The sequence below is a fragment of the Dipteris shenzhenensis genome, chromosome 12 (assembly GCF_047967505.1).
Source record: "Dipteris shenzhenensis isolate YYH24624 ecotype China chromosome 12, Dip_SZ_1.0, whole genome shotgun sequence".
Lineage (NCBI taxonomy): Eukaryota > Viridiplantae > Streptophyta > Polypodiopsida > Gleicheniales > Dipteridaceae > Dipteris > Dipteris shenzhenensis.
This window is the reverse complement of record NC_141607.1, coordinates 36520669-36536725: the sequence shown is the minus strand read 5'-3', so window position 1 is coordinate 36536725 and position 16057 is coordinate 36520669. Positions and strand designations below refer to the sequence as shown.

At 42.4% G+C, this 16057-nt stretch overlaps 1 protein-coding gene across 1 annotated transcript in view; it reads right to left on the bottom strand.

Moving 5' to 3' along the window:
* Positions 1 to 279: 279 nt before the first annotated feature.
* LOC147896163 (uncharacterized) overlaps positions 280 to 16057 on the bottom strand; it is a 123102-nt gene continuing 107324 nt past the window's right edge. The window contains exon 8 of the mRNA XM_087382564.1: positions 280 to 869. Coding sequence (XP_087238690.1) covers positions 495 to 869 — 375 coding nt within the window. The 3' untranslated portion in view covers positions 280 to 494. The remainder of the gene's footprint in view (positions 870 to 16057) is intronic.

Below are 16057 nucleotides of genomic sequence, written 5' to 3'. Positions count from 1 at the left end.
CCAATTGGAATCACACGTGTGAGTCACTTTTTCAATTGGTCACAATCAGTGCATATCACAGTCTCTCGAGAATGTAACTTTCATACGACAATACATGGCCTTAGTCTTATACGAAGGGCCTCTCTATGAAACAGAACCTTCTCACACCTGCCATTTGCAATGCATTGCATTTTCATGTGCGCAAAGCAACAGCAATGGCATGGTTATACTAAGAGGACATATTTCCCTTTTAAAATCATTTAAAGATGTATATTAATATTTCAAGGAGGCGTCAACATGGACTGCTTTCACCTTGCTTGACATGTACACAAATAAATACATACTACACAGCCAGTCTATTAATCCATTTTCTGCAAGAGTTATAAAAGCTACAGCAAATTAATGATCAGGGTAAACATACCCAAAAAATGTTATAAATAATTACCTCCTGTCAACACAATCGACTGATCTTTGGTCTTAACATGTCTAGAGAGTAGCACAAAATAAATATTTGATCAACTATTGGAGAAAATAGCAGATGGCCCTTGTTTACCTCCAAGAAGGTAAGACATCGAAGAGACCTTTACAAGAGGCGGTTGCATGATAGGAGGACCATCATGTGGAATTCCAAATACCCAGTCAAGCACATTCAAATATTTTGATCTGAAAACCTCTCTTTCCTGGGCATAACAATGCATGATTATTGATGTAGCAATACTGAAGAGGACAACATCAATACGCTTGGGGGTCTTGGCCTTTAAATTCCACGGCATCAAACCTCCATCACCATAGCAGATAGCAAAACTTTCCACAGCACGTGCAAAACAGTAGAGGGCTATCTCCATTCGTCTGCTCTTCTTCTCGAGCATCACTGCAAGGCCAGTTGGAAACTGGAAACATGGACAGTATAAATCAACATCCTCTGTGTGTGTGTGTGTATTTCACCCAAAAAAAAAAAAAAGTGTGTGTGTGTGTGTTCCTGCAAGGCTACTATGTCAGGCTGTAAATGACAGAGAATATTGCAAATGCCCTCCAATTGCCTATGTAGGAATAAAATATGCAAAATATACTCAACAGGATGTTTTACTGTTCCAAGTTGATATTGCTAAAGCATTTGACACAGTTCAGTGGGATTTTATTTCACAAACTATGTATGCATTGGGTTTTGGGCCAAAATTGCAGCACATTATTTATTGGCTCTACAATGACAGTAAAGCTGCTTGTATCCTATCTGGTGATATTTCTGAAGAGTGGACCCTTCAGTGCTCAGTACAGCAGGGTTGTCCACTAAGTGCACTCTTATATGCCATAGCCACTCATCCTATGCTTCAGTATATGGATTATCTCGTAGCCTCTGATGAGCTTCATGGTCTGAAAATTCATGACAGCAGCCCTTTGATTGCTCAAGCTTATGCAGATGATTCATTTTTTACTCGACAGAACACTCATCAGAACCTAGCTTGCTTGATGCAAGCATTATCATTATATGGATTGGCGGCTGGCCTTTATAGTAATTTTCAAAAATCTAAATTGCTGCCTTTGCATTCTAAAGAGTGCCATGCTCTTTTATGGCATGGGGAAATTGTTCCACCCAATCAAATGGTTCAGCGTTTGGGCTATCCTTTGGGTTGGTTGGTTACACGTCGCCAACAACCTGATTGGATTTTAGCCAAGTTGAAAAAAAAGATGGAATATTGGACGTTGGCAAGGCGGCCTCTTCATGTAAGGCTACGAATTGTTCAATCAATTCCGGTAGCTTATATTCAATTCTATTAGCCTCTCATATATTCAGCAAGGCTGAATTATCTTCTTTAATGTCCATTGTTTTGAAAACTTTTTGGTGTTCGAAACATGGCAGGAAGAGTTTCAGATTACTCTCATTACAGCATCTCTGTCCACCAAAACTGCACAGGGTATTAAATATCCTTAACATTCAAGTGCATATCCTTGCTCACAAAGGAAAGATGATGTTACATTTTCTATAAATTCTCAGCCTTGGGCTGCAATGATACGTCGTTTGTTATTACAGCTCAACACTCCTACTTTTGGATATTGGCAGCCTACACAATGGGATTTTATTTTGGGTTCAGTGGAAGGCAAAATTAAAGGTTGCCCTTTTGTTTCTAGCATGCTGCTAGCTTGGAAGCATATCCTCTCTCATTTGGAATGGAATGGATGAGATTCTTTATAAGGCAACTCTCTCAGAGTAGAAAGTATACATTGGTCTAGAGATTTTGTCCCTCCGTTGCAAGTGCAGGAACCTTGCCGCACTTATTTCCTCAGTTTAAAAGGCATCCATTCAATGGCAGATGTAATTCAAGATGATAGGTTTCCTCTTCCTTTTCCATTGGCTGCTGCAAAAGTTGACCTTGGTATGCATTACATATCTATTTGGCAAAAAGTTACAGCTATACTTCAGTCTTTTCAGCTCATTCCACCATTGAAGCTTCAAAAACATCTTCATGATTGGATTATTACAGCTCCAGGATCGTTCTTGAAACCTTTACGGCTGTCACATATTATTATCTCTTCATTATATAAGGTCCTTTTACCCCCACCATGGGTTTCTCACAAGCTCAACCAGCTTTGGCGAATCATTCGCATGGCAAAGTGGTGGCGCAAAAGATTGAGACATATTGGGCATTCTGAAATGCCACTCAGACAATAAGTTTTCTTGTGGCAAGTACTATTGGGCATTTTTCCATTTGGACAACTATTGGCACGCAAAAATATTGCTCCAGCTGTTTGTCGCAAATGCTTAGCTCCAGGGGAGTCTGTGTCACATCTTCTTTGGCATTGCTCCTCCACTCAGGATTTTCTTACTTTCCTTGGACAACATTGTGAGAAAAAGCGAGAGAGCAAGAGTGACACTGAACTTCTCACGTGGAAGTGCTTTGGTGAAGATGTCTGCAACATTGTCATGTGTTGATACATAGATCATACTAATCTCCCCTACATGCAACTTCTCTCTGACATAATGATAATGAACCTCAATGTGCTTCGTGCGAGCATGAAACACGGCATTCTTTGCCACTATAATAGCACTCTGACTATTCGTGAGAATAGGAGGAGGACCCTACAATATGAGACGAAGATCAGCGAACAAACGTTGCAGCCAAACACACTTAACTGTCGCTCTGAAAGCTGCCCTGTACTCAGCTTCACATGAGGAAGTAGCCACTGTAGATTGCTTCTTGCTCAGCCAAGAAATGCAAGCGTTGCCCAAAAAGAAACAATTACCACTAGTGGACTGCCTGGTATCATAGTCTCCAACCCAATCTGAATCACTGTAAGCATGCATCTGCAAGTCACCCCCCTGGGAAACATCAAGCCAAAAGACTTTGTGCCTTGCAAATATCTGAAGATGCGTTTTACAGCCTGCCAATGTGTTGTCTTTGGGCTGTGCATATATCTGCTCACCTGAGATACTGCATACTGAATATTGGGCTTGGTATTGCATAAGTATATGAGGCATCCAACAGCTTGGCTGTAAAGTGTAACATTCACTGATTCATCAGCATCATACATAGTAAGCTTCAGCCCCGGCTCCATGGGAGTGGCAATAGGCTTACAATCATGCATGTTGAAACTATCCAAGAGTTTCTGCACATACTTGGATTGAGACATAACAATGTCACGCTTGTCTTGTATAAACTAGATCCCCAAATAAAAATTTAACATGCCCAAATCTGTCATGTCAAATTCAGCTTTCAACTCAACTTTGAAATTTGCAATTATATCCTCATTTGACCCCGTGAGTAGCATGTCATCTACATAAAGAATGATGACCAAAATATCCCCCCCATCATTCTTAATGTCGAGTGCTTTCCCTAGGACTATTGTGTAATCCCTTACTTACCAGGAATACATCTATCTTGGCATACCATGCACGCGGGCCTTGTTTCAACCCATATAAAGCTTTGTTAAGCTTGCATACCTGAAGTGCATTGCCAGAAAGTTCAAATCCAGGAGGTTGTTTGACATAAACCTCTTCATTCAAGTACCCATTAAGGAAAGCTGTTTTTATGTCCAACTGATGGACATTCCACACAAAATTTGCAATAACTGACCGTATGGTGGTCATCCGGGATGTAGGAGCAAAAGTCTCCTCATAATCTATGCCCTTCTTCTTGTAGGCCATCTCCTGGTGGTCCTAGTGATGCCCTATAGGCCATGGTATGTGCCTTGTAGGCATAAATATAGGCACTTAGTGTTAGTGCCTTTTAGGCCACATAGGACACTTAGTTCTATGTGACACCTAGGACACTTAGTCCTAGGTCTAGGCACAAGTACCTTGTACTCCTTTTTTTTCTATTATCCTAGTTGATGTGACGGTAGACTCTATCGACTCTTTGCAACCTGCACTCTCTCTTTTCATTTCATCGATCCTATAGTGGTATCAGAGGCAGGTTTGAATCGTCTTCCTACCCCCGGACTCCCTGCACCCCCTTCCGTATAGTCCGTACGACTGTACGAACGATCGCACTCAAAGCCTGCATACAAGTCCGTACTGCGCCGTACATCTTCTGTACAAGCGTACGGAAGGTCTTATATCCATTTCGTACCTATCACGCCGTACATACACGTGGGAGTGTACCTACTCTGTACAACTGCCGTAGAGTTCCGTACTTCACCCACCACACAGATCCGTACAACTTGCTCAGTACTATGTCCGTACCAGCTGCGTACATGCGCCGCCGTACATTGTACAACCACGTATTTGCGTACTGTTCCGTACAGCCACGTACTTGCGCACTGTTCCGTACATCGTACAGCCACGTATTGTTCCGTACAATGTACTTACATCGTACAGCCACGTACTTTCTTTCATACACTGCACTCAATACCTACGCTGTACGTTGTACCTACACCGTACTTGCTCCGGGATTTGGTACATCATTTGGCACATGTGAAATCATTTTCAGACATTCTCAGAATTGGGGCTCTTTGAGGGCTTTTGCTCTCCTTATCTTCCTTCTACTGTTTGAAATCTTCTCAAGTCATTTCAACAGTTTGGAAATCCTACATCTTGAGGTCTATACTTTGGGACAGGTGCACTTTTGCAGACAAATTGTGGACAGCAGTCCTAATTTTGCAGTTGCAAGCCTTGAGGCTATTTCTTTTGGGATTTGATCTGCAATTTCTCGTTTGATTGCAATTCATTGGGTCAGATTGGAGAACATTGAGTCACATTTGCAGGACATTGAGTCAGATTTTCAGACATTGAGTCTTTTCTGCAGGACATTGAGTCAGATTCGCATACATTGGGTCACATTTGCAAAATTTTCAGTAAAATTTGGGACTTTTCTGCATTTTACCTCTTTTTGGCCTATTTGCCCCCATTAAATTTGGGGCTTTTGCCAGATTTGTTGTTTTTGCAGTGAACATTGCCTGCCACAGTCACATTTGGGTCAGATCTGCATTTGCCCTTTGTTTTCGGTTGGAAATTTGCAAATATTTGCTGTTATTTTTGGACAGCCAGCTTTTTGCAATAATAGCCTTGAGGCTTTCGGGTTTTCAAGTCTCTTGTAGGATATCACATTTGCTATCGTTGGGAACAATCAAGATCTATTTGGCGTTCTTTGTGAAGATGATAAGTTAGATGGCACCAACTATCCGATGTGGTCTTATCTCATGAAACATATTCTTGTTGCAAAGCATTTGTGGAATATTGTTTCTGGGGTTGATCTGAGGCCAGCTGATGTGATACATACAAATGTATGGGGTTATGCCCAAATCCACAGCATCAATGGTTCACTTTACTACTTGACTTTCATCGACGACTACAACAGATATTGTTGGGTCTACTTTCTGAAAGAGAAATCTGAAGTGTTTTCCAGATTTCAAGAATTTAAAGCCATGATAGAAAACTACAGAGGCAGAAAGATCAAAGTCATTGATCAGACACAGGAGATGAAAACATGTCTTCAGCATTCATGAACTTTGCTGGTCCCTCTGCAAAGGGTACTCCTCCTGATGCCTCATCTTCTAGCACTCCTACCACTGCTCTTCCAACTCAGGAACAGTCAAGATGGGATGCAAGAGATGCAAATGCACATCCATGTATTGCTTTATCATGCAAGAGAATCATTATTCCACAGATCCGGTCTTGCAGGACAGCAAAGGATGCTTGGGATAAATTGGCTTCTCTCTATCAGATTTCCAATGTGGCACGTGTTGCATATTTGAGAAGCCAAATACAGGAAGTCAGTATGAATGAAGGTGACTCTATGGATGCATACCTAACAAAGGTCAAGGACCTCATGGAACAACTTGATGAGGGGGTGCCAAATTCACAGCTCGTCAGTACCACACTAAATGGACTGCCATTATTCATGATCATGCATTTGCTTCACAGCAGACAGGAAGAGGCAAGGCTTCCAAGCCTATGGCCAAGCCAAAATCTGCGCATAGCAGCTGCAATTCCTCCCATGCATCTAAAAATACAGCAGATAAGTCAAAGAAGAAAAGATGCAACTATTGTCGCAAGCTTGGAGATGACATTTCAGAATGCAGGAAGCGCATTGCTTTGGAGAAAAAGAAAGCAGGATTGACAGTTAATGCCTCACATGCTATTGAATCCCATGAGCCAGCAGATGCTTCACATGCACATGCTCTTCCGGATGATTGGGCATGGGCTGTCCATTGTTCATTTGATCCCTCCAAAGCTGATGCATTCTTTACTGCTAATGATGCTCAGTACTGGTACTTTGATAGTGGTGCTTCAAAGCATGTCACATCTTGCAAATAGTTGTTTCACTCTTTAGCTGACGCACCTCGAGGGGGGTCTGTCACATGTGCTAATAATGCTTCATATGCTGTAAAAGGAATTGGAGATGTGCAGCTCACATCTATTTCAAGTCATCCTGTCACATTGACAAATGTTCTCTTTGTGCCTCGAATTGAAATCAACTTGATTTCAATTTAAGCAATTGCCACTTCGCGTTTCAGAGTGATATTTGATGGCTACAGATGCCTAGTTTATGATCTTCGTGATGACAATGCCATAGTTCTCACTGGCACTTTGCAAAAGGGGCTTTATCACCTTGATCATCACTCAGCTGCACTTTCTATTGAAGCATTTGCTATTTCAGATTCACAGCTTGCTGAAACTCATCTTTGGCATGAGAGAATGGGTCATCTCAATTATACAGCTCTTGCAAAGCTACATTCACAATAGATGGCAAATGATATACCTCAAACTCACACAATTTCCAAACATGTGTGCGAGGGTTATCTTTTGGGTAAGATGCATCAATTTCCTTTTCAAAAGAATTGTCCAAAACTCTCACAAAGGAAATTGCAGCTAGTACATAGTGATGCCTGTGGTCCAATGAGGACAAATGCCATTGGGGGGTACAAATATTTTATGACTCTCATTGACGACTTCACAAGATATTGCTGGGTATATCCTTTAAAAGTCAAATCTGAAGTGTTCTTATGCTTTCAAAGGTGGCTGAATATGGTTGAGAATGAATCAGGATGCAAGCTTGTCACCCTCAACATAGATAGGGGGGGGGAGTATATGTCAAAGGAGTTTGATGCATTTCTCTCTTCAGGAGGCATTATTTACTCATGCACTGCTCCTTACACTCCTCAGCAGAATCTTGTTTCTGAAAGGAAAAACAGGTCCACAATGGAGATGGCCAGATGCATGCTCAAGGCCAAGTCTTTGCCCAATAAATTTTGGCTTGATGCAGTAATGTGTGCCAACTATGTGCTGAATACATCACCTACACGGGCATTGAAGACTGTTACATCTTATGAAGCATGGAAAGGCAGGAAGCCTTCACTTTCACGCATGAGAGTTTTTGGGTCTCTTGCATATGTTCATGTACCATCTCAGCTGAGACATAAGCTTGATGACAAGGCAATCAAATGCATATTTATTGGTTACAGCCAGGAGAGCAGAGGGTATCGGTTATACCAACCAGATACAAGGAAGATTATTGTCAGTAGAGATGTAATCTTTGCTGAACATTCAGCTTCTCCTCTTGTGGACTGCAAAGCTAAGCCAGATCTTGACATGTTTGATGCCTTTGAATCTTGGTTACCTCTGCCATCCTGAGAAGAGGACTCTGACCAGCAACATGGCCTCCTACACGCCCTCCACCAAGCAATAATCAGCCACTACCCCATGCTGATTTGCAGGTTTCTCTTCCAGCACAAAATGATCCCACTATTCATGATGCAGTAATTTAAGAAAGAGCTGTCAATAGACAACAAAGACAAGTTCCCAGATGGCTTCTTGATACATTGAGGGACAGCAGACAAGATCAACCTTTTGCTGCCAAGGCAAGATCACTTTTTTGAGTTTGCGCTCCTTGCTACAGCTTGCAATGAAGAGCCCTTGTGCCATAAAAATGCTTTAGACACCAAAGAGTGGATGGATGCAATGAGAGCTGAGTTACATTCCATTGCTTAAAATGACACATGGGAATTAGTAGATCTCCCTCCCGGTAAGCATACCATTGGTACCCGGTGGGTCTACAAATTAAAAAGGTAATCTGATGGTAGCATAGATCGATACAAAGCCCGTTTTGTTGCAAAAGGGTATACCCAACAACAAGGCATTGACTTTGAGGAGACCTTTACTCCCACATCCAGAATTACTACCATTAGATGTGTCATTGCCATTGCAGCCCATCATCATTGGCAAGTGCACCAACTTGACATCAAGACTGATTTTCTTCATGGGGATTTGCAGGAAGAAGTCTATGTCACACAACCTCCTAGCTTTGAGGTTGTTAATTCTGAAAACAAGGTATGCCGGCTTAGAAAAGCCCTTTATGGTTTGAAGCAGGCACCCAAGGCATGGTATGCCAAAATTCATGCACACTCACTATCCCTTGGTTTTCAGAGTAGCCCCACAAAACCGACTCTTTATGTCCATGGGAGTGGATCTGATTTTTTAGTGCTGATTTTATATGTGGATGATATGCGCATCACGGGCCCCGATACTCAGCATATTGTAGCTTTCAAGGCTGATTTGAAGCAGGTTTTTGAAATGTCAGACATGGGACAGCTCCACTATTATTTGGGCATTCAGTTTGCTCATGTTGAGGGGGGTATCATGATGTCACAGTTCAAGTATATTGTACAACTCCTTGATCGTTTTCAGTTCGAGGATTGCAAACCAATTTCTACTCCAGTAGACCTGGCTTCAAATTCTCAGCTCATGATGAGAGCCCACCATGTGATATCACTCTTTATCAACAAGCTGTTGGATGCCTTATTTATTTATGTCACACCAGTCCTGACTTACAGTATGCAGTATCTCAGCTCAGCAGATTCATGCACATGCCCAGTTCACAGCATTGGCAGGCAGTGAAGAGAGTCTTCAGATATCTTAGAGGCACTTAGGATTTAGCCCTCTTCTATGGTAAACAGGGTTTACCTACCATACATGCTTACACGGATAGTGATTGGCAGGTTGTTCCGACACCAGAGTATCACATACTGGCAATTGTTTTTTGCTTGGCAATTCATGTATCTCTTGGCTCAGCAAGAAGCAACCAATAATTGCCACATCTAGCTGTGGGGCTGAGTACAAGGCAGCTTTCACCGCTACAATAGAGTGTGTTTGGCCTCGACGGTTACTTACAGATCTTGGTATTCACCAAACATCCTCCACTATTGTCTACACTGACAACCAGAGTGCTTTGGCCATTGACGTAACCCAGTGTTTCATGCGCGTACCAAGCATATTGAAGTTCACTATCATTATGTTCGGGAGCGGTTGTCAGCAGGAGACATAGAGTTGTCCTATCTTCCCACAGAGGACAACATAGCAGATATGTTTACAAAGGCACTTCCTCGTCCCAAGTTCGAAGTCTTTCGACAGGCTTTACACTTGGTTCCCTTTGTTACATGATCTGACATTCCTTGTACATTCATAGGTGGCTATATCCTTTTGGATGAACATGTGCCACCATGACCAGAAAATACCACGTATTCTGAGACGTTTCCAAAATACTTCAGCCCATCCCATGGAGGGCGGTTTGTAGGCCATCTCCTGGTCGTCCTAGTGATGCCCTATAGGCCATGGTATGTGCCTTGTAGGCATAAATATAGGCACTTATAGTGTTAGTGCCTTTTAGGCCACATAGAACACTTAGTCCTATGTGACACCTAGGACACTTAGTCCTAGGTCTAGGCACAAGTATCTTGTACTCCTTTTTTTTCTATTATCCTAGTTGACGTGACAACAGACTCTATCGACTCTTTGCAACCTGCACTCTCTCTTTTCATTTCATCGATCCTACACTTCTGTGCATAGCCTTTGGCAACCAGCCGTGCCTTGTACTTGTCAATAGACCCATCTGATTTGCTTTTTACCTTGAAAACCCACTTGGTACCAATGGCATGCTTACCTAGTGGCAAATCCACAACATCACAAGTCTGATTTTTCTCTATGGACTGCAACTCATTGTGCATGCCATGCATCCAATGCACAATATCCTTTGCTTCTTCAAAAGAGTCACGCTCCTCTTCATCAAGAAGAGTCCCTGCATAAGTTGTCTCGACTGAAAGAGCCCCCCCTGCGTGCCTTACTGCACTACGAGTCCTGCCAGGCAATGGGGCGTCAAGCCTACTCTCCCTGAGAGTCTAAAGCAACCAATTCGGGACTGTTTTGGCTGCGTGTTTCTCTTGAATCTCTTGCCTGACAACTTCATCCACACCCTGAGGTGGTACAAAATCAGCTGGTGGCTGAATCGGGGCATGTGGATCTGGAGGAGGTTGCTGTAAATTCTCAGTTTCTGCGGGGGAACCTAATGCTTTTTACCTTGAAAACCCACTTGGTACCAATGGCATGCTTACCTAGTGGCAAATCCACAACACCACAAGTCTGATTTTTCTCTATGGACTGCAACTCATTGTGCATGCCATGCATCCAATGCACAATATCCTTTGCTTCTTCAAAAGAGTCAGGCTCCTCTTCATCAAGAAGAGTCCCTGCATAAGTTGTCTCAACTGAAAGAGCCCCTCCTACGTGCCTTTCTGCACTATGAGTCCTGCCAGGCAATGGGGCCTCAAGCCTACTCTCCCTGAGAGTCTAAAGCAACCAATTCGGGACTGTTTTGGCTGCGTGTTTCTCTTGAATCTCTTACCTGACAACTTCATCCACACCCTGAGGTGGTACAAAATCAGCTGGTGGCTGAATTGGGGCATGTGGATCTGGAGGAGGTTGCTGTAAATTCTCAGTTTCTGCGGGGGAACCTAATGCTATAGGAAGCATCCCCTCAAACACATCATCTGAAGAAGCTGGAATCTGAAATTCAGCATGTATATGTGCTGAACTTTCAGAGAATATAACATCTCTACTAACAAAAAATTTGCGTGTAGCAAGATTGTAGAGACGATAGCCTTTGCTTTGTGAACTATAACCCACAAAAATGCATTTAAGTGCCTTATCTGACAACTTGTGTCTAAACTCCACAAGCACGTGGGCATATGCAACACAACCAAAAACTTTGAAATGGTCCGCTGAAGGCTTTCTCCCATGCCATGCTTCATAGGGAGTGATTGTCTTTAAAGCCTTTGTAGGAGCCCGATTCAGAATATAGTTGGCACACATGAGGCCTTCAAGTCAAAACTTGTGAGGCAACTTCTTACTTGTAAGCATGCATCTATCCATCTCCATGGCAGTGTGATTCTTCCGCTCAGCTTTGCCATTCTATTGAGGTGTAAGCCTCACTGTAAGCTGATGCGTGATGCCTTTCTCCTTCAAAAATGCCTCAAATTCATGAGACATATACTCTCCCCCTCAATCTGTGCGAAGTGTCTGCACCTTGAGTCCTATCTCATTCTCAACCATAGCCACAAAATGTTTGAAATGGATAAACACTTCTGATTTTGCCTTGAGACCATAGACCCAAGTGTAACTGGTGAAGTAATCTATGAATGTAACAAAAGAGAGAGAACCCCCAAAAGCAAGTGTCCCCATGGGACCGTAGACATCACTGTGAATAAGCTGTAATTTTCGTGTAGCTTTCACTACACCACCTTCTTGAAGAAAAGTCTGTGCATCTCGCACAGAAATTCTGTGTGCCTACCCCGTGATAGACTGTTAAACTAATGATGTGAAGCGAGTTAAAGATAGTGATTGTAATATTTTGGTATCAGAGCACAGTGTTTGGTGATTGTCGTGGTTTGGAGCTGCACATCGAGTTGACAGACTAACGATGAATTGAGATTGGAGGGATTTGGTGTTATCTTTTGTTATTGATTTGAAGGTGTGGAAGACAAGATTACAGGAGCCTGTGAGCACAGGCTAGATTTGCAATTGTATGTATCGTGATTCCGTTGGTAGTCAGGGCCAGTACTTATGTACGACAGTTTGGTGGTAAGCGGTGCGCTCACGATTCTTGCCTTTGTATGGTGCTAGAGAGAGTCCGTGAGTAGTTCATATAATTCTATCTGGTAATTCAATCGATGTGACCTATGGGTTGACGGCGGTCATTAGGCAAGATCGCGGGAGCACACAGTCTATTAGATGGCGTAGTGACTGGCTGGCGGAGCTTTGGGTAATACCAAAGGCTGGAGCAAAACATCATATGGTTGTTGGCGTTCGAATCATGGGTCAATTACTTCGCAAAGTTCATGCGTTACAGTAGTCAAATGGCTTTGCTAGTTGTGGGCTCGGCTATTGGGCCTAGTAGTCCGCAGAGCTATGTGCAATAGACTTAGCTTCAGCTCTTCATCTCTCTGGAAGCTGAAAACCCCTCATCAATTGCAGCTGGCTCACTGTTTGCCATACAAGATCGCTGCATGTGGGTTCTCCCCTCGCCTTCACATAGTATCCATGACTGATGATCCTCGTCCCATCACGTCAAGCGTTGTATCTATCAGCTACTCTGATCTTGAGGATAAGAACGCTGACATATCGAAGGAATTGGAGGCAGGATTTGGCCTGATGGTCTAGGCATCGTTGCTGTTCCTGGGGTGGTTGCAGGACAGATTATATATACAGATTGGGAGTGGCTTACAAGGACTAGTTGATCTCTTCATGCAGCAGAAATATGACCAGGGAGCTTTCTATACCTGTTAAATTTTGTTGTGGTATATGCTAGTTATTTGCCCTCGGTGTTTGCGTTATTTGAGATTGCAGATATTTTCCTAGTATAGGGAAAAGAGATTTACCTTGGTTCTCAGCTAATTTCAGTTGATGGTTACGCCTGTTTAGACACCTTTTGTGGTTATGAGATTGAAAAGCAATTTGTAAATACAGTTTTAGGCGGTGTTTTTTTTTTTTTTTTTAATAAACACCCCCATCAACCTAAATGGAAGTAGAAGAAGAAGCTTCTAGGGTGAATCCCGTAGAATCAGGAGTCCGACCAACCCCGCAGGTGTCGCGCCCAGCAGGCCATACACTATCTGGCAGAATTGCATTATTGGAGGATGCCTTGCAACATATTTTAGCGCAACAGTTACAAGCAAATGTAGGGCAATCTGAGCCCAGGAAAATGGTTCATAGTATGTCTACTAGACCATCTTATGAAGAGAAAGGTAAAGCTCCAATGGAGCCTAAATCCAGTGTTCATATGGTCGAGCCTAGGAGGGCTAAGGTGCCTAATATTGCCAATTATAGGCAAGAAAAGTATTCTGGTCGGATGTCTGACCGTAGTTCCGATATCATAGAGACTTGGTTACACAAATGGGACGAGGCCTTCGCCATTTGTGAAATCAGGAATGATATGAAGAAAATCCGCGAGGCCACTCATATGTTTAATGAGGCAGGTGGTGGATAAAACATCAAAAAGATGGAGTGGCATCCACTACTTGGGAGGGGTTTAAAAAAGAATTTAGAAAACACTTCTTACCTCCTAACGAAGCATCCCGAGCTTGGGATCAGTATCGAAATCTTCGTCAGAGAAATTTATCAGTGGCGGAATACACTAATCAGTTCAGAGAAAGTATAATGAAAGTTTATGAACCTCTACCTCAGTCAATCCAGGTAAAAGGTTTTATCTTTGGACTAAATGATCGGATCAAGATGGAAGTTCGGGCTAAGTATGCGAACACGCTAGATGATGCAATTGCCATAGCCCTGAACTATGACGATGCGAAAAGGAACAGACCAAGTGGGTTTGTGCAAGTTAGGACTCGAGATGAGTACCCGAAGAAAACTGGGTTTAAGAAGAAGTGGATTAGCAAAGGGAGTGACTTATAGCCTAGTGGTTAAGCCAAGCAGGCGAAGCCAGTTGAGACTCCTAAACCAAGTACCACCATTGGAATGAAAAGAAAATTAACACCAATAGCAGCCCGGGCTTGGTCGAAGTCTTCTTTGAACCCAGAGCAAAAAGAAAAAGCGAGGAGAGAAGGCTTATGTTTTGGATGCCTTCAGCCTCATCAGTGGAAAGATTGTCCATGAAACAAGCATCGTCGGATGGCTAAGATGGTGATCTCCATATGCGACGTCAAATTGGAGGAAAGTCCCAAAGCAGAACAGATGCAGATTCAGCTAGTGGAAGCTTCTCAAAGGTCAGTACATGTTTTGTTATCTATGTCTGTTGCTAAGCTGGTAACTAGTGCACCTGATAATGTCCTGTCAAAGCCCACAGCAACAAGGTATACAGCCTTTAACGATACATAGTTAATTAAGATGAAGGGGCAAGTAGCTAATCATGACATCATTGTGTTGTTTGACTCTGCATTAACGCACAATGTAATTAACTCCAAGCTTCTAAAGAGCCTGAATTTAAAGACTAGTCCATCTGACAATGCATATATAATCAGAACGGCAGACGGAAGTTCAACTGAAGTATGGGACCAAAGGGTTACCCAGTTGGAACTTCGAATTCAGGACTATGCTGAAAAGCTTGATTTTGAAATGACAAAGCTGGCTCACGCAGACATAGCCCTGGGTAAGGCTTGGCATTCTAGGAGAATCCAGCCATAGATTGGAAAAAGCACATTTATCAATTCAAGATGAATGATGTGATGTGTGTCTTACGAGGTGAAAAAGATATACCTCAAGGACCGTTGGTTTTCGTAATGGAAGTTCGAAAAGCTCAAGTTTTTGTTTCTTTGTACATCATCGGTAGAGCCGATTGATGGTCTTTCGGCTAGCACTAATGTTACCCAAAATGGAGAGATGGTCAAGCTGGCTGATCAAATAGCAGAGGAGTTCTCTGATTGTTTTAGCGCTGAGTTACCTTATGAGTTACCTCCAGAGCAGAATGTTCAACATAAGATTGAGCTAATCCCAGGGGCAGAACCCATAAATAGACCTCCCTATAGGTTAAGTTTTACCGAAGAAGCAAAGATACGAAGACAACTAGAAGAATACCTCGAGCTGGGGCAAATTCAACCCAGTTTCTCACCTTTTGCTTCGCCAGTGATATTTAAAAAAAAGAAAGATGATACTTTTCGCCTCCGTATAGATTACAGAGCATTAAATAATATCACTATTAAGCACAGATATCCGATGGCTCGGATTGTTGATTTGCTAGATGCGTTACATGGGGCCGTAATTTTCAGTAAGATAGATCTTAAATGTGGCTACCATTAGATCCGTATTAGAGCTGAGGATGTGCATAAAACCGCTTTTAGAAGCAAGTTTGGACATTATGAGTTTTTGGTAATGCCATTTGGACTTACCAATGCTCCAGCTACATTCGTCATGCTTATGAACGATTTACTACATCCGTATATCGAAAAGTTTGAAGTACATTTTGTTGACGATATTCTTGTGTTCAGCAAAAGTATTGCTGAGCATCACGAACACTTAATAATAGTGTTCAATACTTTGAGGAAAGCCGGTCTTTATGTAAATAAAAAGAAAATTGTACTGTGTATGGTAAGACTTGAATATTTAGAATTCATTATTACTCTTGAGGGGGTAGAAATGCATACAAAGAAAGTGGCTGTGATACTGACTTGGCCTATCCCTCAAAGTTTGACCGCTTTGCGATCATTCTTGGGATTTGTCCAATTTTATCGAAGACATATCAAAGGATATTCCGAAATAGTATCGCCATTGACTGATCTGACCTCAGATAAAGTACCTTTTATATGGGGACAAAATCAACAAGAGGGTTTTAACGCCATAAAACAAGCTGTGGTCTCAGAACCG